Source organism: Rhea americana, unplaced genomic scaffold, assembly GCF_003343005.1.
Source record: "Rhea americana isolate MKP2758 unplaced genomic scaffold, rheAme1 scaffold_15, whole genome shotgun sequence".
Classification (NCBI taxonomy): domain Eukaryota; kingdom Metazoa; phylum Chordata; class Aves; order Rheiformes; family Rheidae; genus Rhea; species Rhea americana.
In genome coordinates this window covers 4,580,699-4,608,435 of record NW_028185594.1, presented here as the reverse complement: position 1 = coordinate 4,608,435, position 27,737 = coordinate 4,580,699, and the positions used below count along the sequence as shown (strand labels likewise).

At 37.2% G+C, this 27,737-nt stretch overlaps 2 protein-coding genes across 5 annotated transcripts in view; both read left to right on the top strand.

Annotated features, from left to right (window-relative positions):
- Window positions 1-538: 538 nt before the first annotated feature.
- CARF (calcium responsive transcription factor) lies at window positions 539-24,174 on the top strand. 4 transcript variants are annotated; one of them, XR_014895142.1, is made up of 15 exons: window positions 542-582; window positions 2,133-2,255; window positions 2,638-2,758; window positions 5,014-5,143; window positions 6,670-6,754; window positions 11,433-11,622; window positions 14,118-14,238; window positions 15,781-15,924; window positions 16,364-16,597; window positions 17,028-17,190; window positions 18,232-18,307; window positions 18,538-18,668; window positions 19,717-20,071; window positions 22,348-23,076; window positions 24,024-24,174. XR_014895142.1 is itself a non-coding variant. In XM_085299390.1 (14 exons), exons 2-14 carry the CDS (start codon window positions 2,196-2,198, stop codon window positions 22,464-22,466), a joined length of 1,929 nt encoding a protein of 642 aa, XP_085155516.1. In that variant the 5' UTR covers window positions 539-582; window positions 2,130-2,195; the 3' UTR covers window positions 22,467-23,858. The 4 variants fall into 4 exon arrangements, 3 of the variants coding, with proteins under 3 accessions (XP_085155516.1, XP_085155515.1, XP_085155517.1); XM_085299390.1 differs by lacking the exon at window positions 24,024-24,174 and having other exon boundaries at window positions 539-582; window positions 2,130-2,255; window positions 22,348-23,858; XM_085299389.1 differs by lacking the exon at window positions 24,024-24,174 and having other exon boundaries at window positions 22,348-23,858.
- The window catches only part of CNBD2 (cyclic nucleotide binding domain containing 2), a 16,989-nt gene continuing 13,423 nt past the window's right edge, over window positions 24,172-27,737 (top strand). Inside the window, exons 1-2 of the mRNA XM_085299393.1 lie at window positions 24,172-26,313; window positions 27,305-27,348. Of these exons, the coding sequence (XP_085155519.1) occupies window positions 26,256-26,313; window positions 27,305-27,348 (102 nt within the window). The 5' untranslated portion in view covers window positions 24,172-26,255. The remainder of the gene's footprint in view (window positions 26,314-27,304; window positions 27,349-27,737) is intronic.

Below are 27,737 nucleotides of genomic sequence, written 5' to 3'. Positions count from 1 at the left end.
TAATGCAAGTCCTGTGTTTTTACTGTAGAAGTAGATGAGCAACATCTTTATAAAGCAGTGCTGGCTTTAAATATCAAGTGTTCTCTAGATGTGTGCAGTTGTTAGGGGAGTACTTGTGGACGTATTTAGATAAAGAGCATGAGGGCATGTATGTATGTTTTCTATCTGTGTGCACAAAGACAACAAGTCGAAGTCTGTGATTTCTTGGAAAAGCAGGTTTTTCTTGTTTGAGGAGCTAAACCGTGCTCCTGCAGCATTCTATTGAAATTTTTCTTCAATGAGAAATATAAAAAATAATGAGGAGGCAAAGCTTTTACCTTGAGAGCTCTGCCGTTAGCTTCTAATGGGTTTGGAACTTTTTAGGCTAAATTAGTAACACCCAAAAAATACAGTAAGGTCTTGGTTGATTCTAAAGTACCTTTACATAGGAGGCTGAAATAAAGTTTTGTCACTCTTCCAGGTCCTCTTGTAATGGAAGAAAATGGAGTTGATCATGATGTCACTATGGAAAGATGCAATGACTTTTTGGTAGTCAACTGTAGTAGAACAGGGGAGTCAAAAAGAGATGATTAAATTTTTAAGGTGAGATCTAAATATCTGTCATTGTCGATACTTTCTGTCCTCTGATGAATTTACAATATGATGTTTTGTCTTGTCAATATGTGTATCTTTCTCTTGATACTAATCCAATGTGTCCTTTTACAAAGTATAGCTGTTCCTTACCTTGGTTTCTTGCGTTATTTTTTTAACTGATGAATATCTAGATGTTGCGTATGACTAGACAGCCTTCTAATAATATTTAGTAATTCTGTTGTAGTGCTGAAGAAATACATATTTATATTGTGTTAAGAAAATCCTTTATTACAAGAATGTTTGAGGATGTGTGTGGCAATAAGAGAGGTTCAGAACACTTGAAAATCAGGACAAATTGCTCTGTGATCGTGTGTGGGGAAATAGGAAGCTGAGGATAAAGGGCACCTATCTAGGTACCAAGGGAGGGGAACGTATAGTGTATTTTTAACCTAATGTTGCCAGGTGTCTTAGTCAGAAATACTTCCGTGTATAAATGTTCTTATGCTAATTAGTGCTAACATAAAATATCATTCAGGTAGTGTTTGTTTTAGTAGTGTGCTCATGGCCTTTATACTATACAATGTCTTTAAAGCAACCAATGCCAGGCATTCATTGCTGCTGCTCTTGTGTAGTTTACAACAGTCAGATATAAATTCTCCCTGCTGAAACTTCTGAAATTTTGAAGATATTATTTGGGCCAATTCTGATGTTAATATAGAATTTAGGAACATTTTCCTTGCTTTTTGAATAGGTAGTTTGCAAAATTTTTTGTTGCAGTAACATCCAAGTTGGTCATATGTTTGCTGCAAGAGTTGTAACAAACTGCATTCCTCCTTGTACTGGGCAAGTGATATCCTGATATGATATCCTGCACAAGGACTACCTCTTTTCCTTTATTTTAAAAATTTTAATATTTTGCAGTGTCTGAGTTTAAAAAAGACAGATATTTGTGCTTAACCACATAATCTAGATAAAAATGGAAAGTGCTGTAACAACCCAGTTCCACAAGCTTGATGAGAATGAGCTCTGAGTACATATTCTTAAGAGATATCAATAAAATCTGATTCTTGGTCTTGCACTATATAAATTCTTGCATTTGAATTTGTTGTTTTGTGCTGCTTGTGATTCTTCTGCAGTAAAGAGTTAGGAATGCGTTTGTTATCTTACAGCGTTTGTTTGTTTGTTTGTTTTTTTGTCTTCATACCTAAATGCATGTATATGAAAGCTGAGTAGAAGAGTATCTAGGATTTCTTTCATTGTGAAATCGAGTTGTTGGATGTTTTAGGCTTTTGTTTTTGGTATCTTGTTTTAACCTTAAGTTCCTGGGTGGACTCAAGTTTTTCTGAAGTGATGAACAATTTTAGGGAACAGACTGTGGATACAAGGGGTTTTCTTTCCCCTAGGTAGAGATTGTCTATTCTGGGAAGCAGAAATATATTCAAAATAGAAACAGAACTGCTAGTGTTAGCAATTCTTGGTCAGAAGGAAAAGAACTCCTCCTGAGAATAAAATGTAGTGTGCCGGTTTTTAAACATATATATATATTTTTTTTTAAGCAGAAATTACAACTAAGGATTAAAGTACATTCTACTGGTTTTCCTCTGTGAAAGCATCTAACCTACATGGATTCCAGAGAACCATCATTTGGACAGACTGACTCTTCCACAGCCTTGCCGATCACAGTACGTGTCTCAGGCAGTTCTCCATCCTTAGCCGTGCCTGTGTGGCTGTCCCAGCCGCATCCTCTCTCTGCGGAGGAGTTCCACCTGGTAAACCCAGACAGCCATCCCCAGYCATTCAAATAAGCGTATAATTCATTGTAGAATCCTGTTAGTTTTTATCTTCTCTAATGAGTTAGAAAGCTATTGTAAAAGGTGGGAGGTAGTTTTAAAAAATTGACGATAAATATACCATTTGCTTGTATTATATGAAAACAAATTAGCACAGAGGTCCTAGTTCCAACTGGAATATTTCTAATTCTGATAGTAATCAAAACCAATCATGCTGTGTGGTAATCGCCCTACATTAGATTGCCGTTCATCTTTTTGTGTGATTGCCTTTCAGATGATTGTTGCCAGCCATTCAGAAAATGGACAGGTGCTGCACGTCATTCCTTCTGCCCAGCCAGGAATGGCCCAAGTGATTATTCCTCAAGGGCAGCTTCTGGATGTAACCAGCACACAGGGTGAGTTTAACCTGTGGAAAGAGAAGATGTCCTGTGACTAAACATCCTGTTTAAGGATGTTTAAGAAGCTGCTGTATGTATGCTTAGTGAACTCTTATTTAATTTTTTCCTTAGCTTTCCTTAGTTTCCTTGAGATAATTACGAAAATACATACATACTTACTGAATTTGCCTTCCAAGTGTGAATCTGCTGTTTCAAGTAACATGTTTTGTGTTGGACAAAAAGCCTTATGAAATAAGGGTTGTTGTGATTGCTTTAGATATGTGATGGGTAAACTAGAATATCAAGCACAAAACTGCTTTTTGTCTCGTTTACTGTTCATAAGGCTATTTATGCTAAATTAGTAAACTATTTTCAGCTTTGAGTTACTTATTTCAGTTTAAGTGAAGTAGTTAATTCAAGTATTGTAACAGAGGAGTTGGTCTTTTTGATTGTTTGATTGTTTTTGGTCTTTTCTGGAGACCACTGGTAATGATTTTTTTTTTTTTAATGAAGCCAGAAATGAATTATTGAGGGAGAAAATCAGTTCTCAGTGAGGAAAACGAGCGGTACATTTTGTTTCATTGCCAATCTTTTGCCCTCAGTGTGTTGAGTTTCACATTTTGAACATATGACGAGGTGCACAGGTGCAGACACAAAATTTAAGTTTTTCTTTAGAAAAGGAACATAGTGAAATTCTGAAAGATGACTATTTATTTGCAGGCTTAGCTGGATGGCTGAAAGCTATGTACCGGTTTACATTCACAGAATAAGATTGAGAACTGACTAAGCTGTGACATCTTGTCAAACTCTCCAAAGTTTTTTGAACTGGTTTTGCCTCTTCTAGATAAAATTTGAGCATGTTCTCAAAATCTAAGTACAAGGTCAACATTCCTGCAGCATAAGCGCTCTTAGAAAAGACCAGAATCCTGATGCTGGGTAGACAGAAAAAGGAGTTGTGATTCAAATCATGATCCAACCTTTTTTCACTTAAGGTTGGACTTTAGTTCATGACCTTCTGTCGAAAGGCCTGCTCCTGCCCTAACTTGGCATCCTTCCCTCCTTCTCCAGCTGTTACTGTAGGGGTGAGACCACCCTTTGGTTACATTGTAATCCTAGATGACTTTAGACTGACTGTGAAACTTTAACTTACTGAAGAATTGCTGCTACTTTTTGTAGGTGGTGAGTTACAGTACTTGCATATATAGTATTTTTGCCTCTCAATTTTTTTTATCATACCTGAGGCTCTGTGTTTGCAAATAGCTCGATTTCACAGTATTTGAATCCATGTTCTGTAACAGTGCTACATTTTTTTCCCCTAAAATCTTGCTATGTAAAAAGCTTTTTAATTATTTGATCTCCTTTATTTTTAAAAGACCATTAGTAAGGCTTGTCAGTGGTTTACTACAGAGACTGAAAGGGAAGGAGAAAGGGCTTTTAGCACTTGAGTTTCACTTGCCTGCAACTGGTGTTAATGCATAAAATGGCATGGAGTTCAGAGTGGAGTTTAGTCTCCTAAGGGCATGTCCATGGGATGGGGAAAGAAGCTTTCATAATTTAAGGAGAAAAAATCCAGCATCTAAAGATAATTTGCTTTTGTCTGTGCTGAGACCAAAATATCACATGCATGCTTTTACAATTTTTCACCATATTTTTGCTTAACTGTATGTGCCAGCTTCAATGGAATAGTATTCATTAGCTTATGGATTGCTCCCTATTATCAAAAAAGGCTAAAGCATTTGTCTTAACCAACACATTTACATTTTCATGTAAATAAGTTCAAAAAAAAAAAAAGGGGGGGGGGAACTATATGTTGAAAACCAGCTCAGGCACTGATTATTTCTGTACTGTTGGATCTGTATCTTTGCTGCTTCARCTTCTTTAGCTGTGTAACAGGAGTAATGTTAGTGAGTTGTTTTGCCTCATTTGAAAGGATTAAATTGTGTTACCTGCTTTGATGAAAAGAGCCATTTATGTGCTAATATATGCAAATGTATTGATTAGGAACAGTCACTTACCGTATGTTACAGGTGTCTCTGTGCTCTTAGACTGTAGATGAACTTACTCCATTGACAGAACTGGGTAAGAGAGCAATTCTGTGTGCTGGTATACAGCAGATCTGAAGGATGACAACCTGTGATAAGGGTTGCTATGGTTAACAAAAATCTTATTTCATATGCAAAAACTGTTATTTTTCCAACACAATCTAATCGTAGCTTGTCATTTCCCCATATTTATTCAGTTATTAACCAGGAGGATATTTTGTTTTTACAAAGATGTTTCAGAAGAGAAGTGCAGTGATGGGAACTTGCAGACGGTAGCAGTRGCTGCTGTAGGAGACAGTACAAGCAGTTACAATCTACATCCACATGCATCCCTCTCTATATCGAAAAGAAACACCACCAGGTAGGTCAGGAGTTAAAAGGATTAACAAGCACTTTGACCTGCTGGTAGTACTGCCAGTTTTTCATGGAGTTTGTTTTTGCAACAGTTATTACAAAATTACCATAGACTATTTCAGTGGAGGTTATGGTTCTTTAGAATTAGTTAATGATGTGTAGCATACTGCATTTGCAGGGAGCATTTGTCTGTGACAGAGCAATGGAAAGAGCAGTTAGCACCTGAATTCCAGAGAAAGTTGGATATATTCTGACCAAAACAACAAAGGGGTGTTTAAAGTAACACAGTAAAAATTACTGAAATAACTCCAGATAGATTACTGATATTACCGAGAGCTGAAGATGTTTCAATGAAGGAGCCACAGGGGAAGTGGACACTTGAGAGAGAGTTTCATGTATCAGTGTATTAAAATTTATAGATCTTCCTCCTACCCCCACCCCTGCAAAGGGGCAGAGGGTGGCTAGATCTTAGGTAGCGTGTAGAAATTAGTTTGCTAGGTGGAGACTGTAATAGTTGACCTTAATAGAGAGAGCCTTGTCTTTGTTCCTCAGAGAACTTGAAATTCCTTTGATAAAATCTATGAGAAAGCTGCTGCTAACTGTGTTTCAGTGAATAATAGACAAGCGGATTGATCAGTGAATTTTTTTTTAAAAGTTAAAATAGTTTAGTTATGCTTTTCTTCTCTTCGATATGCAGCTGATTCTGTCACAATGCTAGGTGATGCCTAGTATTTTAATCCTGAATAATCTGGGATTCTTTTCATTTTTTTAAAAAAAAAAAAAAAAGTTTTCTGGTTTGACTTCTCATTGATTTATGCTCTTTTGAAATTGGGAAGTAGAAGAAATTAAAATAATCTTAGCAATATAGCACAAATTACATGTATCCAATAAATATTTAAAATAAAAAACAGTTTGTGAATGGATGTTGTGAATGTAATTTGGATGTGCTAGGAAAAAACGTTCTGAGAATGAGACGTTATTTGGACAGGAGGTGATGTAGATGTGTTTTAGAATGATACTTTCAGAACTGTTAGGAGCAGGCATCATCTCCACCCCAGAGTTTAAGGAATGGGGAAACTAGGTATTTACTTCAAACAGTTGTTGGAATTGTTTTTCAGTAATTTAAAATATACTAAAATGTGCAGCATTTAGTGCACATTTGAATTGATTTTAACCTCAGCAGTCTACCATCTATCTGAGAAAGAAAACTATCAAGATAATCAATTGGTCTATTTTACCAATGTTTTGGCTATTGTTTTCAGGAAGTAATACTGAGAATACTAAATACTTAGAAGTACTKTTGAACACAGAAGACAGTGGTGTTTAAAATATTCATATTTACAGTGAATTATTTTGGCAATAAAATAGAATATGGGGAAAATTAAGTGCAGGTTTTCAAGGCAAGTTGATACAATGCCTGTTGTTTGGTCATATGCTGTAAAGGTATACATAATGTACTGGTTTGATATGTTAGACTAAACTATTGCTGTCCTGGCTGTCCTTATAGATTTTTATTATGTTGTATTTTTTCAGGCTAGTGGAAGATCCCTTTCCCATCCCTGTACAGCCATTGTCCCCAAATACACCTCCATGGGCACGCCGTCTCAGGAACTGTGAGGTGGGCTGCAAACAATTCTGACTTGATGGTTTATTCTGTCTAGATCATGACACACTCAAAGGAGTAATTTTTACAGTTGTGGAATTTGCATGTTTTCAAGCATCCTGGTTCTATGAAAAAGCAGTGGTACTAGCACATATAAAAATGTAAAATGCTATAATATCCCTTGTAATACTGGAATCAGTGACTAAYAACAGCCCCTGAAGCAAAAATTATGCTTCTGAAATCTCTTGATTTTGTACAGCATTAGAAAAAGCTACTGATTCTCAGAAGCCTGCTGGCTTCTAATGAGCAAACTGATTTTTTGTTGCACTAGTGATCCATTAATTAAAGAATAAAATTCCTTTTATATGGTCTAAGTCTGCAGTGGTTCACATTACTTTGTACTGTCCTGCAGAAATTAAAAAACACTTGTCAGGGTCTAGTCTGGGGCTTGTTAGAACACCTTAATGTCAATGTTTTAGTAAAGCATTTGTCTTTTGGATTTTTTTTCCCTCTTTCATCAAAAATTCTGTGGTAACAGTTACCTATTTWTTTTCTTTCTTCCTTGAAGTAACTAACATTTGCTTTAGGATTTTACACACCTAATTTTGATGGGAGAAATGCTTTATATTTAAAAAGGTTGCTACCCTTTTTCTGATTACCTACTGAAAAACTATAAAATGATCTTTCACTGTAAATTGTACAGATAATTCACCACCCTAAATGGAGAACTTGCATATTTGGTCCATCTCTTCAACCCTATCGTGTCTTTTGACTTAAACAGAACTTCCTCTTGATTTGCATATTGTTAGATGACTGCAGAAATATCCTGATGACTGTGATGTCAACAGCTAGAGTGCATCATAAATCATTTAAAGGAAGGAGGAGGCAGATTGGAAAGTTCTTGAGAGGGCATCTACTCCATCCTCCTACAACGACAGTCTTCCTGATAGATACTTATTTGACTTTCTGTTAATACCTTTGCAAAGGAAAATTCCTTATCTCTGTAGCTGGTTCACCTCTTCAGATTACCATTAGAAGATTTTTCTTATCGGTTTGACTACTGATAACTAGAAATTTCAGTTGCAAGGCTTGGAGAATAAATTCCCTTCTGTATCCACTTCTGAATAATTTTAAGATTAACTAAGTATTTGAATCTATTTCTGCCTTATTCTATGCCTTTCATTTTATGAATATGGTATGGTGCACTATTACAATCTTTTAAACATAAAGAGGTCAGAAAATTAGTAACATTAGCTTTTCCATGCTAGAGATACTATTTTAATTGCTAGTTAGGTGTTTAAGATGTGCAGTACATATAATTTGGGTATATCAATTTGGGTATGAATGCCTTATTTTTTTCTACATTTTTCAAGCCTGGAAATAGAGTTCTTATTCCCAATACATATAAGCTAGATGATTAAATAAATGATGAATAAATGAATCACTTATTTTATATGGCTGATTAGCTGTGTAAGTTCAGTAAAATGTATAGGGTTATACCCCTGGGTGGTAACCCCTCTTACTATGTTTCTACCTCTCTGTGACACATATTTTCATGTTTTAACATCCATGTAATTTAACTGGATCATTAATTACTGGCTTCATTTTATAAGAGGACTTGTATAAGGGTCTGTTTGGTCTATCTGAGTCCATTACGCTCCTTCAGAAATTTTACCTGCTGTGTTTAAAATTCATAGCAACAGCACTCATAGAGTCCTTATCCTTAAGGAAAAGGAGAACAAAATATTGTCTCTGTTTAAAATGGCAGTTGTGTTCTGTGGATATAAAGATCTCTCTCTGCTGTTGAGCAGAGCTGTTGCCAATACGCATTATCTGTCCCTATTCCTTTTATAAAAAAACAAAACAAAACAAACTTTTTTTTGTTCCTGTTCACTCTGCAGAGACAACCTGGTCAAGGAGGAATGACCTGAACTCTGTTCCTTCTTGTGTGTTATCAGCAGGGTTTTGCTGAATTGCAGTCAGTTTCACAGGGTAAATGCGCCATACACTGTTAGGCTGCATGTGGGTTTTTTTGGGCACAGACCAGAGACAATGGGATTTGAGATGTCATTTATCTTTGAGGGTGTCTCTGTATGTCTTGGGGAATGTTTTATTACGGGTAACAGGATAGAATAGCCTAATCAGAATTTGGAGATCTGGCAGTTAGAGAAAATGCTTTGCCTTCAGACTGAACACGCTTGGTGCAGTTAAATATGCCAATTCACAATTTCACTTTTTCAATCACTTTCCAGAATAGAACTAAACTTAAACACCATGGAGGCCTGTGTGAATTTCACAGAAGATACCAGCACTTGAAGCCATAGCGCAGCCTGTATACATATTGCCCAGTATATCTATTGGGAAGTTGACCAAATTACAGACTGGGACTGAACTCTAAAGGGAGATGACTCTTTTGGTGGTCAGGCATCAGCAAACACAGAACAGTAAAAGCTGCAGCTCTTCAAAATTAGCACTAAGCTCTGCAGTTAGTGTTGGTTCCCTACTTGCCTTGAACTATTCTGCTTGCCTCTGCAGTGCCTAGTCAGCATAATACCTCTTACATCCTGCTTCTGTTACTTAATTCAAGCATAACTGCAGTCTTAATATGTGTACTTTAGAGTAGGCTTTTATATCCCCTTTCTGAGATCAGGTCGGGGAGAGAAAAGGAATTCCTTCTTTTCCGGCTTGAAGTATGGCTGAGTCAAAAGAGTAGGAGGAAATGCAACTATTTCAGGCTAATTACTTTCTTAATAAAAAGTTTTAAAATAAATTATTTTCTATAAATTGTTCGGTAACCTACTTAAAAGGTTTTCAGTGGTCTAATCAAAATGGATTTCCAGCATCTGTCATGCTGAAATACAGCATGATTAGAAACTGCATTTATTAATCAACTGTGCAAGAGTAAGTTGATTTATTTGTTTGGAGCAGATAGTCACACTAACATGTCCATTTATTCACACTTGGGAAGCTGCTAGAGGTTGGAGATCCTGACAGCTTTTTTCCCTCTGAGAAAATGGTCTATTTTGTGCATAAGCGAAGCCAGAATAGGAGACAGTGCCCTAACAAATGTTGTCAGTAGTTTTATGATGCAACAATTTGATTAGTCTTCTCTCATCTCCCTAGTATAAGATCAATAACCTGTTTATAGTGACAGGTATAAGGTATGGAAAGAGAATGCTGGGTACACAGTATTTGCTGGGTGAGTTGTATTGCAGTTGCTGCTGTGATTGGAAAGAAACATACAGCCTTGCTCTTCTCGGGCTCCTTTGCTTCTCCTGGATTTCTAGGTCAAGTTTTGGCCAGAATTGCTGTTTATAACCTCTCACTAAACAACTGCCAGCTTTTCTTCCTGGCCACAGCTGTGAGAGGGTGGTGTGTGTAGACTTTGTGTAGCTAGCTTGGGTGCTGTGTAAGTAACTGAGGTCTCAGAGTGACTGACACAACTGGTGCATAACCCTATGCTTTTGAGCTTGTGCTGGCAGCAACACTATGTCTGGCCCACTTCAGTTGTTCTCTGTCAACTTTTGTTCTTGCTAACCACAGACATTTTGTTTATTTCAGGTGACTATGAGGCACCTTTATGCAGCTGTCATTAATATATTTGTGAGATATGATAGATATCTATGAAGAGCCACTGCTGTTGGCTTTTAAACATCTATTTAAAGATCTGGCTGCGGTGTCAATGAAGGTGGCAAAATGGATCTCTCAGACTTCTGTCCTCCTTCCTCATGTGTTTGTCCCATGGTTATGCTGTAAAACTGAGTTGGCAGACTGCTCTGTGCGTTACTGTCATTTGCTTGGTCAGCCTGACCCTGGACTACAGCTGAATAGTGAGCATGGGGTTCTGAATTTGGACAGAAAGCTCATCTCTGTCCCAGCACTTTCCCTGCTCAGTGACTGACCCCAGTAGATCAGCACTGAACTAGCTGTGATGTCTCTGAGTAGCTAAACACCTATCACAGATGATGTTGCAAAGGCAATGAGTTTTTTTTCTTTTTTTTTTTTTTTTTTGAGTCAGATTTAGATACATTTTTTTCTGGGATTGGCCAGAGTTTAGTAGCATTCATTGAAACTCTTGTCAATTTGCATGTGGAGAGTCTCTTGTGTTACATTTCTGTGCAACTCTGAGAATGGAGTGTATTGTGGAACTTGGGAGGAAAATTACATGAGATGCTCAGTTCAGTGTTAATACACTACRTGGGTGAGGTTGTTACTGTTGATACGAGCAGATGTATTCTGCCCCTGCTCAGTGTGGAGTGTGCGTGTGTATTGAATAGATACATTTCTAGCATGTAAGATACCCATGGGAATCAGGTGAATATGTTCACTTAAGATGACTGTGTCCAAGGTGACTGCAGCTGAAGTATATGTGGGGGAAACAACAGGAGTGGAGTTATGTCATGTAAAAATCAGTGTTGGCACTAACTCTGTAACCTTTTCTGGGGTTCTTGGTGTATTTAAGGTCTTGGAGGACTGACAAACTCCTGACCTTATTGGAAACTGCTGTGATATTAGATCCTATGGTAAGGAGAAGATTGTGAGGATACTAATAGGAAAAAAAACACAATCCCCCCCAAAAAATTTGAGACTGTGTCCTCACTCGCCAGAGTCCCAGACTGCTTTCATTTTCTTGGGTAATGGACAGCAGTCAGCTGGGTGAATAATCTTATTATTTCACCTCCTTTCCATGCAGAAAATTGGGGACTCGTACCGCGGCTATTGTGTGAGCGAGACAGAATTAGAGAGTGTTCTAACGCTACACAAGCAGCAAACACAAAGTGTGTGGGGGACACGCCAGTCTCCAAGCCCAGCCAAACCCGCCACACGGTTGATGTGGAAATCTCAGTATGTCCCATATGATGGGATCCCATTTGTCAATGCAGGTAACTAACTTCTTTTATTTTAATAATTACTTTCAAATTTTAACATCAGTTGCCAGCCAGCCTTAAAAAAGGATCCTCATGGTGTTCCATGATGTCATGGTGTTGATAAAGTTAAGGCACAAACACTTAAAGAAAAAAAAAAAAGAAACCACTTGGGTACATCCATGCTGCAGTCTGAAGGAGCTTGATTCCCTGAAATCACAGGCTTATGCTTTATTCCAAGTGATTTAGTTCTTTTATTCTTTAATAATAAATCAGTTAATTACTGTTTGGGAGTTCAGATGAGTGAACTGTTTAGAGATCTCTACTTATCTACTCTACCAGAACACGAAAGTTTTCATAAGGGAAAGGACTTGTTCCAGTAGTCTTGCTTACTGTGGGAGATCCTTGAAAAGCTTATAAGTTGTTTACTCAGCTAGTAAGTTATTTAAATGGTCCCTTAAAACAACAACAACAACAACAAACAAATCAACATATCTCAGTAGACATTTTTTTTAATGAAAGTGCAGAATTTACAAGCCTCATGGAATGCATACATAAAATTAGTGTACGAAATTAACATGTTGTTACACAGAGATCAGGAATGACTGGAATATAGGTTATGTGCGTTTTCCTGAAAGTAACCAAAAAAGTAAAATGTCAGCAGCAATTTTAAAGCTTAAGCCATAAACTGTGAGGTAGTAGAAGAAAGTTAAGAACAAATTCAAAACAGCTTACCCTTACTATTTCCTACCTTATTTCTCCCCCAAATACATTTTCAGACATCTTTAATTTCTTTTAAGATCTACCTAGTAAATATGAGTTCCCCTCCCCACCCCAAGAAAGATGTTTAGAGCAAAAGCACGTGCTTTTGTTGTTGTTATTTTGTGAAGTGTTATAAACTAACAGAGATTCTGATTGTTGAGCTGTAGAATTTTTTGTATGTTTCAGTGTGTTGCTTTTCCAATGCATTTAGCTTTAGTTTATGACTGTTCTATTAAAAGAATTCGTTAAAATCCTTCATGTCTTTAGAGCAGAGGCTGTGAATATGATTTACTGAATTGTAGTTTAAATCTCAGATGACTGAATTCTAAACTGTGCAGAACAAAAGTGTTGTTTGTGAGCGATTTCTGTCCTCTGCGTAAATGGAACCTATCTGTAGTACCTTTCCTGCTGTGCTTCTGCTGTGGGGAAATCTAGAGAAGTTGGGTAGTTTTCTATATTGTAAAATATGTACTACTCATCTAAATAAATCTTGGTTATTATTTTTAATATGGTTTTTGAATAGCYGATTTCTTTGTAAAACAAGGATCCCATCAAAATGCTTTCGAGATTCACAGAATCATAGAATCAGTAAGGTTGGAAGGGACCTCTGGAGATCGTCTAGTCCAACCTCAGGGTCACCTTGAGCATGTTAAACAAGGTTGCATCATACTAGCAAATACTAGTTTAAAGCTGTTGAAGTCTTCTACAGTCATAGCACATTGATTCTCTGTTTCAAAAAAAGAAAAGCCTATCCGTTCGTCATACCTAATCTACTTTTAAATTGCCTATTTGTCTATTTGCATTGCTTTTATTTTTTTATATTATACTCTTATGCAATAAATTATTGATTTTCTGATGGAAGCTCAATATTAGTGATGTGATACTTTAAAACTCTTTAGTTATATTATTTGTTGTAAAGGCAGCTCCCTGCCAGTATACTGATTGTAGGTAAAAGATGACAGGGAATAAAGAAAAAGATTATAGATAAAACATGACAGAAAGAAAACTAAACATGACAGAGAAGAAATGCAGGTTCCCTTAACCACAAACACTTCAGTGCTATGCCTGTTAATTCCTTTTTGTCAGAAGTCTGCCTGGAAGAAGCCACTTATTTGAATGAGATTTAGAGATACACGATCCCTTGTTTAAGCCCATCTTTTTTTTTTCTTTTTTTTTTGGGGGGGGGAGGGGGGTATGCCACACTGAAGCAGTATTACTTAATAGATAAGTCAATAACTGACAATAAATCAGGCTTGCAAACCTTAAGTAGGAATTCACAGGACAATATTGTCTAGAGTATTGATTTAAGACAGGAGGGTAAACATGCCTAAGCTTTGATTTCAGCTGTGTATTTTCTAGGTTATTTGGGGGATTCTGCTTCTCTTGCTTACCTTTATTACCAACCAACATTGTGCTCCACTGGTAACTCAGAAGGCTGCTTATTGTGTAAAGCATTGGTGTTCATCAAGACAGAAGCCAACATTTTGTCTCTATATGTCTTCAAGGAGTGTTGTGAAGTGTAATTAGTTTGTGAAATGCTTTGAAAATGCTATGTATTTCTTAGATGCTGTGACAGAAGCATTTGTACCATATTGGAATGCTTGCTGCACTTAGTGTTCTGCCTTCTTAAGAGTCTGATATTAAATAGACGCGTTTCAGAGCTCTCATCATTTCTGTACTGTTTTACTATAGAGACTGGACCTCAGTGGTTGCTTGAATATCTGATTGAGTAAATTACTTTCTGTTCCCAGGAAGTAGAGCCATTGTAATGGAATGCCAGTATGGGCCAAGGAGGAAAGGTTTCCAGCCCAAAAAAGCTGGTGAGCCGGAAGGTGCCTCTGGCCATCTGTACAAAGCCACTTGTCCAGCAAGGTAAGAATTAGTTATGAAGCTGGAAGACCTACTCACTGTCCTAAGAGAGCTTACCTTTTGTGAGCCTTGACAGAGCACTGTGTGTTGGAGTAATAGCTGATCCATGCACTAAGGCTCTTAGCCTTGTCTCCTGGATGATTTGAGGTTCGTGCTCATTTAGAGGGAGGGTGCCTGTGAAACTGAACAGAGATGAGATTTGATAGGTTGTATAGGTGCAAAGTAACAGCACATCAGGATGTAAAGTACAAGTAAGAATCATCCTCTGTCTAAGCATTATTGAAGACATCATATCATCGTATGCTTTAGTGCACCTGAGAAAAGGGGAGGAAACAGCATGAGAGRAAGTTGTATTCTGAGTGTTACTCTGTTAATTCTTTGTACAGATATGGCACGTGAGCTGCAGCTAATAACAGGTTAGGAAGCTAGGGTAGACTGATACACACATAGTAATGATTCTGATAGTGTAAGTAACCTTCATCTGCTCTGTCTTAGAATAGTCATTCCCCTCCTTTTGATTTGCAAATCTCAGACATTTTCCAGTGGGTGTGCAAACTCCTGAATAAGAATTTTAAGCATCTTTTTGTGAGTTCTTAGCTGAATTATGTGGATCCCTTAACATGGCTACAGACTAAAGGTCAAAATCTACTGAATGATGACCAAAAATTTTGAATAGAGGCCTTCARAAGCAAAAGCTTTTCTATTCCCTCAAACACCAGACTAAAATAATTACATTTCCAATTCTGCCTTTCTCCCCTGCTTGTAGAGCTGATAACCATTGCTTCAGTGTCTTCAGTTGTATCCATGAATCTGGGGTTCACATACCCAAGGTGCATTAATTAGACCAGCACAGACTGACAGCTGCAGTAATGGAAATTCAGCTGACTTGGGGCAACTATTTTAGTCCTAAAACTATATCCTCTTATTTGTTTTTCCTTTGGATTTAATTACACTCACGTTGGTAATCATACTAATACAGCAGAAGTCCTATTTGCAGGAGAAGTTGCAGTTCTTTCTGTTCACCAGGGACTTCCTTCTTATCCAACTTTAATGGTTTTTCCTACCCTTGAGCATCGTGCTGCAGCTTTCCAGGTTTCACTGCCCCTGCATGCTCAGTTTTTACTGAGCTAAGAATGTGTTTACTTGGACGGGTGCAGTTAGACACAAGTGTATGTGCTCAGCTCAGGCTTCAAGCGGGGTAAACTTGCACAGTGTGTCAGGAAATGGTGTGCATTGTTTATCCTACTGAGGGACAGAGGATTTTTAAGGTACATCACCACTCTGATGTGACTGAGTGGCTTCCAAACTGGAACAGAAGTCTGGTGTCTGTGTCCATCTCTGTTGATATGTCTTTAGCAATTCTTCAGTTCTATTAGAGGCTCTTTAACCCCTGTATCATGCTGCTTGAACTTTTTTTGTAAGTAATATCTGCTATGAAGTAAGTGGTTTTTTTTTTTGTTTTTTTTTTTTTTGCCTCCCGCCTGAGGGAGAAGTGCAATGAAGCAGAATTTTTCTTATTTTCTTTTTTCTCCCCCACCTTGGAAGGATCTATATTAAGAAGGTTCAAAAGTTTCCAGAGTATAGAGTTCCCACTGACCCTAAAATTGACAAGAAAATCATAAGAATGGAGCAGGAAAAAGCATTCAACATGCTGAAGAAGAACTTGATAGATGCTGGAGGTGTCCTCAGGTGAAACTTCCACTTATTTATTTATTTATTTTTAACTTGACAAATGAAGCAAAAAAGAGATAATTTGATTGACTGGCTTYTTTCTTTTAGTGATGTTATTAAGGCTCTTGCTTAATAATTAGAAAAGAAAAAGCTGTTAAAACTTGTATGGGTCTGGATTATTTAGTTTGGTAAATGTGTTATACTCAAAACTGTGAAACTTAAGCAGATGTTGCTGTGCAGGGAAGAGCTATATTATTTGAGGATTTAACTTTATTTTGCATTGCAAAAGTGAGAGAGGGCCCTGAGCTCTCAAGGTCAGTATCTTCCAGTTCAGAGGTAGTGAAAACTTAAGCCAATCTAACTTGGTCATTTGTCATTGTCAGACTGTTTCTCCAAGTGATTCGTTTTATTGAATTTGCTCAAGGATTGTGCATAGAAATTCTCTCTTTCTTGCCAGGTGGTATGTACAGTTACCTACTCAGCAAGCCCACCAGTATCATGAAATGGAAACTTTGTGCCCTCCTTCTTCACCTTCCCATTTTCCTATGCCTTCTCCAGAGGAAGAGGAAGAAGTTGTTAGAGATGAGAACTGTACTTTGCCTTCTCGACTTCATCCTCAAGTAGCAGACAAGATCCGAGAACTGGTGTCTCAGGGAATAGAACAGGTCTATGCAGTGAGGAAGCAACTAAGGTACAACATTACCTGACTGGTAATTGCACCTTTCTCAGTTTGTAGTGCTATATCCACTTTTATGTTTGATTAATTTATCTTGCAACTGAATGGCAGTACAGATACATTACTGAATGTTTTTCCCATGTGTCCTTAGAATYCGTTTTTTCCAGATTTTATCTTTTTTTCCCTCATTTCATTATAGAGAGCTATTAAGAGCTGCTGTCCTCTCTAAAGTTGGTTGAATAAATAGGGATTTTTAATTCCAGACTTTAGAGCACATGCTTGCAGAACTGGATCAGATGATGATCTGACTTGTTCTTGCCTTGTCTTTGCAGAAAGGGGAGGGAGAAAGAAGAGGGAAATAACATATAGCAGAGGGAAATATACTAGTAGATTGCAAATATGCATATTCTAATTTTTGAAGTCTTTTTTCTTTAACATGTGACAGAAAGTATGTGGAAAGAGAATTATTCAAGCCTGATGAAGTGCCAGAGAGGCATAACCTGTCATTCTTCCCTACTGTGAATGACATCAAGAACCACATTCATGAAGTGCAAAAGTCCCTGAGGAGTGGGGAGATGGTGTATAACTCRGAAAGCATACCAGCAACGGTACTGTTGGCCTTAGTGTTTCTTTTGATTCTTGGAGTTAGATACTAGAAGTCTTACCTAATTTTTACTACCTAACCACATTTCTATCAAAATTCTCACCGAGTTTATATTCACAGCAGCAACATTTTCTGTGCAGTCTCTGGCTCAGCAATGTTGAATTAAATCTGAATAAAACCTTATGGCCTTGTTCAGTATTTATCTCATTACCATTAGATTGCTTTTAGTTGATTGACACGTTGCGCAATACTAGCAGTTACATGAAGAGTGCATGAGCTGGAGGCCACGTGTTGTGGAAAATGGACACGCATCAGAAAAATTTTTGCATGGCTTTGTTGTGTACTATGTTTTGGAGAAGTTACCACTTCTACTTTTTCATGTGTGGAAAAATGGGGATGGAATGTGTGTCAGGTGCAGGCTAAAATAGGGCTCATACAGCATTTTGAATGTAGGTAATAATATTAGCCCATAYACTATAAAAAGTGAAGTAAGCCTGAAGCATATAGGAGGGAATGCTCAGTAACCCTTACAGGTTGTTCCTTAACTTTCTTTTGCCTACTGAGTAATAAGGCATGCAAAGTGACACTAGTTTTGCTAGTTATGAGGCTGACAGTGAAAAAGTTTTAAAATTAGTTTTGCCAAACTGTAATATTAAGTTATGCTATGTAGTCAGGTATTTCTTTTCTGTACATTGTACTTCTCTCAGGTAAGTGGCTGATATTTGTTAATTAACCCAATGGTTTAGCTGTTTATTTTTCATTTTAAATTGCTTCCACTATACTGAGCCGGCTTTAGTCTTGCTGTTACAGCACGTTAGAAATCTTTTACAGTGTTTCAACTTTCAGGGCTTTTTTTTTTGGGGGGGGGGGGAAGTGTTTTTATTTTTAGTAAACCAAGAACATCCAAAATACATAGTTATTAGCTGGTGTAGTTTTAGACATTGGCTTTCACTATCTGTATTCCTATGGGTCCTGTGTTGAGCCTGTGTTCGTGTAGTAGACAAACTTGCACCATTTCTGAGAACTGAGATCTCTTTCCTTTCAGCTGCAGTGGACCACAGACAGCGGGAATGTTCTGACAGAAACAGTGACTGTTACGTTTGCCTCACCACCTTCAGATGGTAGGACTGTATTAACAATTGAGCTATCTCTGAATGTGATTTTTTTTTTTATTACATATGTCACAGAAGTTCAGTTTCCTTCCAGAGAGGTTCTGCAAAAAAGAGAGAATGGCATATATGTGAATGTGTTTTTATATGTCTGCATTTTACTTTTTGGATCCACTAAATAGGTTTTTGAAGAAGAGGAGAAATCTGTTATAACTGTCTACTCACTCTCTGTGGCACTCTAGGGATTTCACCAGTGGAGTCAGTCATCACCAAAGCAGAATACAACCAGAGCGGGGAGTCTTTGCTACCAGAGACAGCTCAGCTTTTGTCTTCACTCTCTTCATTTCAGCCCAAGATATTTGCGCAACTTCAGGTACAGTCAAGTCATCTCAGACCTTTCTCAGTTTTACAGAAAATCAAATGTTCTGCAGTGGGAATGCTGGAGGTGAGCTGAGAACAAGAAGTCTCCTCTAAGCTAATTATCCCAAACACTGGCTGAGGGAACATGGATTTTTGAAACAGCTGTCAGCTCCTACTCTGACCCTTCTCTTGCACATTACTTTTAGCAACTAGCTCTAGAACAAGGGACCCCACTGCCATCTTTTGGCACTTTGATGTTTGAGCCTCTTGTGAACGCAGACCCAAGTAGATGAAGGAAGTGGACTTCTGCCTCAAACCAAGCACCTAGTCTTTTTCCAGCAGATCCAGTCATTTCATAATGAAAATGCTGCAAAACTGCAGGGTGATAAATCGATCTTAAATTTTATTCCTTCTAAGTCCTCTTCCAGTCTCTTAAGAAAATCTGCTAAAATCCTAAAACTGCTCCTAACTCAGATCCGTAAAACTTCCAGGTTAAAAGGCTGAAGAAGGGGACAAGCGTGTCATGCCAATAGTGCTTCTTCTAACAGTCATTTTCCTTCAGACTTGTCTCTCTCAGCCTTCTTCCTTAACCTCCCCCTTGGAAAGCTGCCTTTTTATTTCCTGAAACCTAGTGAAAAGTATGGACTCTTCCTAGGAAGGCAGCTTACAGTAAGATACTGTTCTACTTGCTGTTTCCGTTCTTTCTGAAGACAGTCTAGCTCCAGCCCACACTCTTTTTGAAGCTGTATGCTTAACATTTAGTGCCCATCCCTCTAGGGAATGGGCTGTGCTGGGGAAACTTCTCACATTTTGAAATGGAGTATCAGTTCCAAACCAGAGTGGCATGGTCACAAGTGGTCTTTTAGATGCTACTGGACACCCTTGTTCTCTATATATATTTTTTTAATACAACCCTAGTCTAAGACTGATTGTGTCAATGAGATGATATATAGGAAGTCAGAAGTTATCCGGTTCCAGCATAGTAAAATATGTAGCATTAAATGCAAATTCGTTCTGCTGTAAATAATTATGTTTTAGTACTTCTGCCTTCTCTTTCACAGGGATTACAGCTGCAGTCAACTTTTACTTCCACAAATGGATCAACAACCCTGATAGCTGTAAATAACCATTCCCCTCCCAGCCCCGCAAGTCTCTTGGATTCCATAGGGAGTGCAATAACCAACCAACTTAGTCAGGAAAACAGTCTGCAAGTGAGTGCTGGGCTAACACACCATAGCACTGCAGGCTCTGCTTTTGGGCATCCGCCTGGCTCTGAGCAGAGTCTGGTCACCATGGGCCAGCTGGTAGCAGTTGGAGGGGTGGATGACCCCAGAAGCCTAGAAAGAGGAGTCCATCAGATTCTCTTGGGAGATGTGCAGACTATTCCAGTACGGATCATGGATGGCCATCCACTTAGTAAGTTGCAGCCTTCCTGATAATGTGTAAATACACAAAATAAAATGAGTTTTCTTCCATGTATCTTGAAGAATAGTAGAGAATTGCACTGATACTGGAGAACTCAGCATGGACCTCTTTCAGCTGATTCTAAATAGTTTWTACTGTAAAAACTATTTTTTTCTATAACTAAAAACTTTTCAAAACTTAATGGAAAACCATTGAAATCTTAAATTACAGTGAACAGTTCAACTAAGAAGTCATTTTCTTTGATCAAGTATTGGCCTTCTTGATGAACATAATTTTTGGCAAAAGTCTTAGTATTTAGTTAAACTGATATTTTCCAAAAATACAATTTTGTTAGGAAAAATAAGAGTAAAAAAAAGTCAATATTGAATCTATTTAGAACTATTGATAAGAAACATTTTTTTTCTATGACTTCTTGCTTTGCCACTGTCTCAGCAGATTTGTAACATTTCTTTAATAACCTTTAAATAGCATCCTGTATTGATCAATATACTTTAGGAGTGATCAGTTGGAACTGTATATAGTTAGAATTTTAAACTGCTGACTGAAGATACTTTAAAAATGCATATTAAATGCCATAAATAACTTTTCCTCTCTCAAAATAGAAGGCCGCTTAAAACAATTGTCAGGTATGTATGCAATCTTTGAATTCTCAGCCATGGAACCTGGTTGAGAAGGAATCTTGCATTTAAATTGAAGAATAATTTCTAATTCTTTACCAAGAAAAGCTGTCAGATATGGAGCATATCTAGATCAGTGCAACTTATCCACTTGCCTTTGTAGAGAGTCTGAAATGCTAACTGTGGAATATCCTTTTTTTCCCATGATTTCTAAAAATGATGACCTATGAGGAGTTATGCAGAAACATCTAAATTAAGATGTCTTAAATCACTGACCACACGTTCCTAGTGCTATAGCCAAAATTGTCCCCATATGTCCTGATGACTTTTGCAGGTCAGCAAAATTAAATTTTTACTAAATTCTATAATATTCTGAAGAATGGAAATATAAGGATACATGGAAAAATAAATTAGAATTCAAACTTGTTAAAGTAACACTGGGATATTTTACTGACAGTATTGTCAAAGTTAAATTTAAGGAATTTTCTGTCTGTTGTACTCAAAAGTTTGTGTAGCTGATGAATTCTATTTTATAATTGAATTTGACTACTTTTCTGAGCAATTGTGGTTTAATTCTGGAAAAAAAGAATTTGAGAGGTCATCAAATGTGTCTTCTCCATTCAACTGTTCAACCTAATAATTCAGTCTAGACATTGCTGTCTCTCTGTTGCAGTTTTTAGGTAGTGAATGTTGTAAGTGAATTTTTAAGGACATAATATTTCATATAAAAAGAAATCTAGCTAAACAAATTTCAAACTATACAACTGCAAGGACTAAACTCATTGTTTCTTTGAGGTTTTGTTTTTATTTTGTTTTTCCTGTGCTCAAGGCCTCAGTCTGTCATCACAAGCCTGTATTTTAAAATTCTGAGAGTATTGGTGCCATTCCTAATTGTGCAGAGAACTTGCCTATAAAATGTACAGATACTTCTTTTAAGGGACCAGTTTGCTTTTGTCTGGAGACCAGGAGGACGAGATGTATTCTAGACTGAAGAGGGAATGATGTTACAGAGTTTATTTGGAGGAAACACTATATWATTTACCAGTTTGATCAGTGTATATTTCAAGGTGTTTTTTTCTTGTGTGTGTGCGCATATACATATGTGCACTTGGTTAAAATTATCCTATATGTTTTAGTCTTTCTTTTATACAAGTGATACTTTAAGAATAAGATATTTCCTTCTTTTTGGAGTTGTCAAGAAATGGCTATACCAATCATGACTAAAGTACAAATCATTCTTTAAGTCAACATGCTTTATTGTTAATTTTTTTTAGCCATAGCACCTTCTTTTGGGGGGGGAGGGGAATGTCATAAAATGGTGGATTTATTTTTCCAAGGAGAAAAGGAAAAACATTTTGGAAAGTAATTTCATAGTTTTAAACTTAATTTTTGTAGACAGAACTTTAAATATTCTTACTTGAGCATGCCTTACTTGGCATTTACTACAGCAAATTTGTGTCAGCTTGCAATGTCTTATAACACAGTAGATGGCATAGCTGGCTGTCAAACTACCCAGCAGTTAGCTTCACAAATGCCTTGCCTGTTAGTTTTACTTCCATAGCTGCTATTTTTATTTTAAATGCATACAGTTATTGGGACTGAATTGTTATCAGTAGAGTTTGAACTTTAATGTTTTGTTTTCTTTTTAAGATGAAGAAAATCCAGAAGGTATTATCTGTGTGAGCCATGTTAAACAAGAAGCCAGAGAAAAAGCRTTGTCTGTGGAGACAGATAAAATCAGAGACTGCCAGAGTTCTTCACCTATTTGAATCTCTGAAAACTGTAAGGATTTTTCGAATCAGAGAACTCAAAATGTCTTGGAAAGGAAGATGAATACTCTCAAAGTTGTGCCATTCTTTTTAAAAGGCACTGTGACATTCAGACTAGGCATATATTACACAAATTCTGATGGACAGCTGCTTTGATATACAGCTGATATGGTTCGGTGCCAGTTTCAGGTCATTCACCTCCCATCTGGAATTCCACCTCTTTTTTTTTTTTTTTTTTTTTTTTTTTTTTTTTTTTTTTTTTTTTTTTGCATTTCAGATTTTGAGTCATTTGAATGGTATCCAGATGTTCCATTTTGTTGGCGTTTTTGAAGGTCTTCCACAATTAAATCTTTTAGCTTTAGAATGTGGATCAAAATACTGGTTTTGCTTATCTTCTTGAGGCCCTCAACTGTTACAGCGCTCCAAAGACCATAGAGTCTGMCAGATCTAAGACCGCAGAATCCAATAACAAAGTGCTTCAACACAGCAATACTTCTGTGACCAAACGAAGGTCCGAGATGCTACATTTCAAAGGTGATGAGGGAAGAAGAAAATGCAACTTTGACCTGGTCATAATGTTAATGATGTGAAGATCAAGGAAAGGAGAAAGGTGAGGTTGCCAGGTGCAAATAAGGTTGAATGATGAAGAAAAATATGTGAATTATAATAGTGAATGTTTTCAATTTTGACATCTTTGAATTTATACTCTGGCTTTATAATGAGGTTATATGCTGCTTGCAGCCTTTATTCCCATCTGAAAGCAGGAGTCCTGTCTCCTGGAAAATGATTGATACTGCGGTTTCAGCTTACCTCGTTTTTGCTTTATGTGCATTATAAACATTATAAACTCAGACAGATATGATTTAACCTGCTGCTGTTCTTGATGTAAGGTTTGTTGATACATTACTAACAAAGAGAGGTCTGGGAAGACAAAGAAGTAATACAATCTAAGCAATATGTGTAAATGTGCTGTCATTAGAACGTTCAGAAAACAAACTTGTCTTTTTTAATAGTATTAACTTCTCACTGAAATGATCTGTATTTCTTAAAATAGTTAATGGGAATCTTTTAAAAACAGAATATGATCAAGGAATATCTTTCAGCAATGTGTGAGCCAAAGCCATAAGTGACAAGAACTGAGTTACGTGATCTGAGACAGACGCATTTCTTTAATTATCTTGGAATCTCTTTAGAGCAGTAAATGAAACTGACCTCAACGTAGTTACCAAGGCAAAGAATGCCATGGTTTGCTACAGAGGTTGAATTTTTAAAGCAGTGTGCAGTCTTTGTACAGCAATGCTGATGGTTTCGTTATTAGTTCCTACCAAGTTTTTGAGAACTTGATTATAAAATTAATTCTTTTTCCTGTATACCGTACAGGAATGCAATCTGAGGAGTTTTTTCTTTTTGCACTTAAAAAGAGGAAAAATTTTTTTTGAATTACGTAAAGGTTAACATTTTAAAGTCAATAGTTTTGTTAACATGCATTCAAGGCATTCACAAATATAACTTATTGGACATTTAAAATTATTTTTAATTTCCTTCTATGTGTTTAAGGCTAAAGCTTTCTGAAGTCCCCCATTGAAATAAGGTTCCAAAAACTTTATGCAGCGTCTGTTAGGTAGGTGCTATATTTTAGTCTTGTCTTAAAAACATATTAACTTCCGTGAGGTTAACTGATATTGCTAATGTTGTTCACTTAATGTGTATGGGTTAGCTTAAGTTAGAACTTTCCAATAGGATAATGCTCTTATTTAATGAGAGTATTCTGTCATGTAAGTGCATAGAGAATCTTCAGTTCTTTGGAGTCTCCTGCTTTGTTTCTACACTGACTTCTTTTGTGGTCTGCCATACTCATTTCTAGGTAGGTAAATCCCACGAGGATTACCCTTTCAGAGTGTTTTTATTTTTTTTTCTCCCAATTGTGGAAAATTTGTCCAGAATGGATGTTCTCTCCTGCTGCGATCATAGTTATGGAAAACACAGTCAACAGTTACTTTTTCTTTTTCAAATTCAGTAACAGTATGCTAAAAAAATGGGCAGCTCCTTCCCCTCTACTGTATTCTGTGATCCCACCACCTGTTATTCTTATGATTAAAACTAATGCATAACAAGGTGTATCACCTTTCTCATTATTACTCATTTTTGAGATTTGCTTCTCATTTTTTGAGAATGCTTATTCTTGAAAGAACAAATTACAGCTAAAGATTACCAGCGATAGAATATTTCAGTTCTAGCTTCCTTYAAAGAAGGTGATGAATTTCTGACTGGAGTAAGAAGTTAAGGAAAGATAAGTTACATTTCCACCAGGTCTTCCTTAATTTCCCTCACTGACAGGTCTATTCTTGACCAGTCACTGTTTTTCCCACCATGAGCTACAATCTAATCTTGTGCTGAATGATATTTCTGAAGGTACTTCTATTTTTGGTTATTGCTTGCAGCTGAAAGAAATGCTTTTTTAGTCCTTTTTGAATAACAAGCTATAAAGTGACTTCTGTAATATAGCTTGATTTGCACGGTAACCTAAAAACAATAGAATAAAAAGTTGGAAAAAAAATAAAGAAGCAGTAATTAAGACCATACAGTTCATTTTTAAAAGCTGGTGATAAGAGCTGCAGTTACATTCTTGGAAAAAAATTATTTGAAATGTTTCTTTGGCCAGTACTCACATTTTTGTTCCCAGAAACCTTCATTTTCCAGAATTCCGGTTCTTTATTTTCCAAGTGCATACTCTAGTTTATTATTATGTTACATTTAATATAACCTTTGTTCTTTAAATAATGCATTTACGTTAATTTTGTGTGTGGTGTTGATGGGGGGACATGAACCGATCACTCATGCCCAGTCTCTATATTCACATTAACRTTTTGGTTCAGTAATATCCACTTAGTTTACAGGAAAAAAAACTCTTATGTGTATAAAAAACCTCACAAGTAAACAATACAACTTTTGATGTACTTAAACTTGTTTGAGCAGAATACTCAAGGTTGATTTTTCTGAGAAAACTATATCATTTACTACAAAGAAGTCAGTTATGACTGTGTTGGAATTGTAGCTGTTTTTTCTCATGTTTACTTTGTTTCCTTGTGGATTTATGTTCAAGTGTTCATTTTGCATACCTAGAAATCCTGCACTTCCACAGCACTGTAAATGAGGAAATTATTCTCCAGTCTGTTCTCATTGTTCGTTAGCTGTAACAGTGGTTGGCTGGCATCACAAGAAGGGYTCTGCTTCTATATGTGCCTGTAAAAATAACTTTTTGCTAAAAGGTAGAGAAGTTATAAAAAGACATATGTCCATAGCTCCTCTTTCAAGGCTGACAGCTTCTTGGATGGAAAACAGTAATTCAAATGAGTCCTTTTTGTGTTGTTCAAGGACCAAAACTTGGTCATGTGGTATAAAGATTATTACAGCTTGTACAAAATCTAGAGAGAGAAATATTTGTATATGTATGTATATATATTTATATAGTAATTTAATGTGTAATATTTTCATTCAAATGTAAACTACTTTTTCTTTTAAAGACATGGTCTATGTTGTGGTTATGGGGAGAAATACAAGAGCTACTTGAGGGTAGTGGTTGCTGGGGAAGAGGGAGCGAGCAAGTAAGACAGCTCCAAGGAGGCCAGATGGAAGAGAGTCCTGAGGCCCTTTGGGGAGGGCCAGAGAAGCTGTGCTGGGGGCTACAGGCTCTGGAATGGGATTGTGAGCCTGTCACAAAGGGCTGGCGCAGCTCCAGAATCCGTTGCAGTAGGGGGCTGGGTGAGTTCAAGGTGGGAATTTGCAGGTATGGAAGAAGAAGAAAGCCTGTCCTGCCCTCCAGACCGAGAGAGATGCCTGAGTTTTGGTGAGTACTAGAGATAACTACATGTCTTCCCATAGCCTGAGATGCTCATTCTTATCTCTTAATACAAAGAAACCCTCTTGGAGCTGTTAACACAGACGTATAGCCTCTTTTCCTTTATATCTTACTGAGGAAAGTATGCTTTTTTTCCCAACCAAATTAATTTGCTGCTCCCCTTGTCCATATGATTGCAGCTCTGTCTACCTCAGGCATGCACAGTTTCCATCCAGGTCTCTTCCTTTATGCTAACTAGAGCTCCCACCCAAATCCCCTGCACTCAGGCTCTCTCATTCTCATTGTTTCACTGTGACATTGTTGGCAGCAGTTGATGAGTTTCCTCCACAAGTAAATATTGGTGAGGTTTCCCTTTGTGTCAGTGTTTGTTACAGGATCCTAAGTCTCTATGTTCCTTTAATTTCATTAAGATTTTTTCCTTGCTTTTGGTTTATCAGCCACATCTCCAGTATGCGAGCTGGATAAAGACACAGGACACTTGGATTTCACAGGACCATAGCTTCATGCACAGCAATTGAAAAGATTTGAAAAAACAAAGATAAAAGGATAGTTTCTGTCTACTCTTAGTGCTTATGTTGTGAAACTGGCCTCTCCCTGTCTTTACCACTTTAGTTTTTGCTTGTGAATGATAGCTTTGTGTTGATTGAAACTTAGGATTTGTTCCCTTAAGCCTATTAAAGCAAGATATGTRCTCAGAAGACTAGGTAGGGTCTGTTCCTATAAGGATGGAAAGCAGGCTATAGCTGAGGATGGGGCTGTGAAAAAATACTGCTCTTCATGGATCTCTGTTGAGGAGGTTCTCTTTGACCTGCCCTTCCCTTCTGAACAAGGCTTTCTTTAGAGTAAACTTCTGAGCCTATCCCATTAGTAATAATTGCTTTCTCTCAAGTAATAATTATCTCCCCTCAGCAACAGCACACTTTGTTAATGAATGAAGGAAGCATGGTGTAAAACAGGCTGTGTTGTTTTTTCTGCATAGGTCAGAAGCTATCCAGTAGGTCTATCCAACAAGCAGCAACTAAGGTATGATGTCTCGGGAGAAGAGGGAGAAGACAAAAATCTCAGGAATGTGTGTGGTTTTTTTGTTTTGTTTTTTTTTCCCCCAGCATAAGGTGTTACATTGTAATATCTCTATCATTTCTAATCCATGTAATAAATTATGCTTATTTTCTTAAGTGATTTAATGTGCTTTCTGGGGAGTTGTCAAAAGAATGGTCATAAACACAACTGCTGCATCAAGGATGATGTTAGTGGATGTTTGTCATATAGGACCCCATCCTCAGGCATCTTAATACAGAAAGGGTTTAAAAGGTATTGAAGGTTTTCTGAGGACAAAAGCTGAGTGCCCTTGTCATAAGGGGCCTTCCCTGGCCAGACAGTTAGGAGCACTGGATGCTGTGGGAGTAATCCTC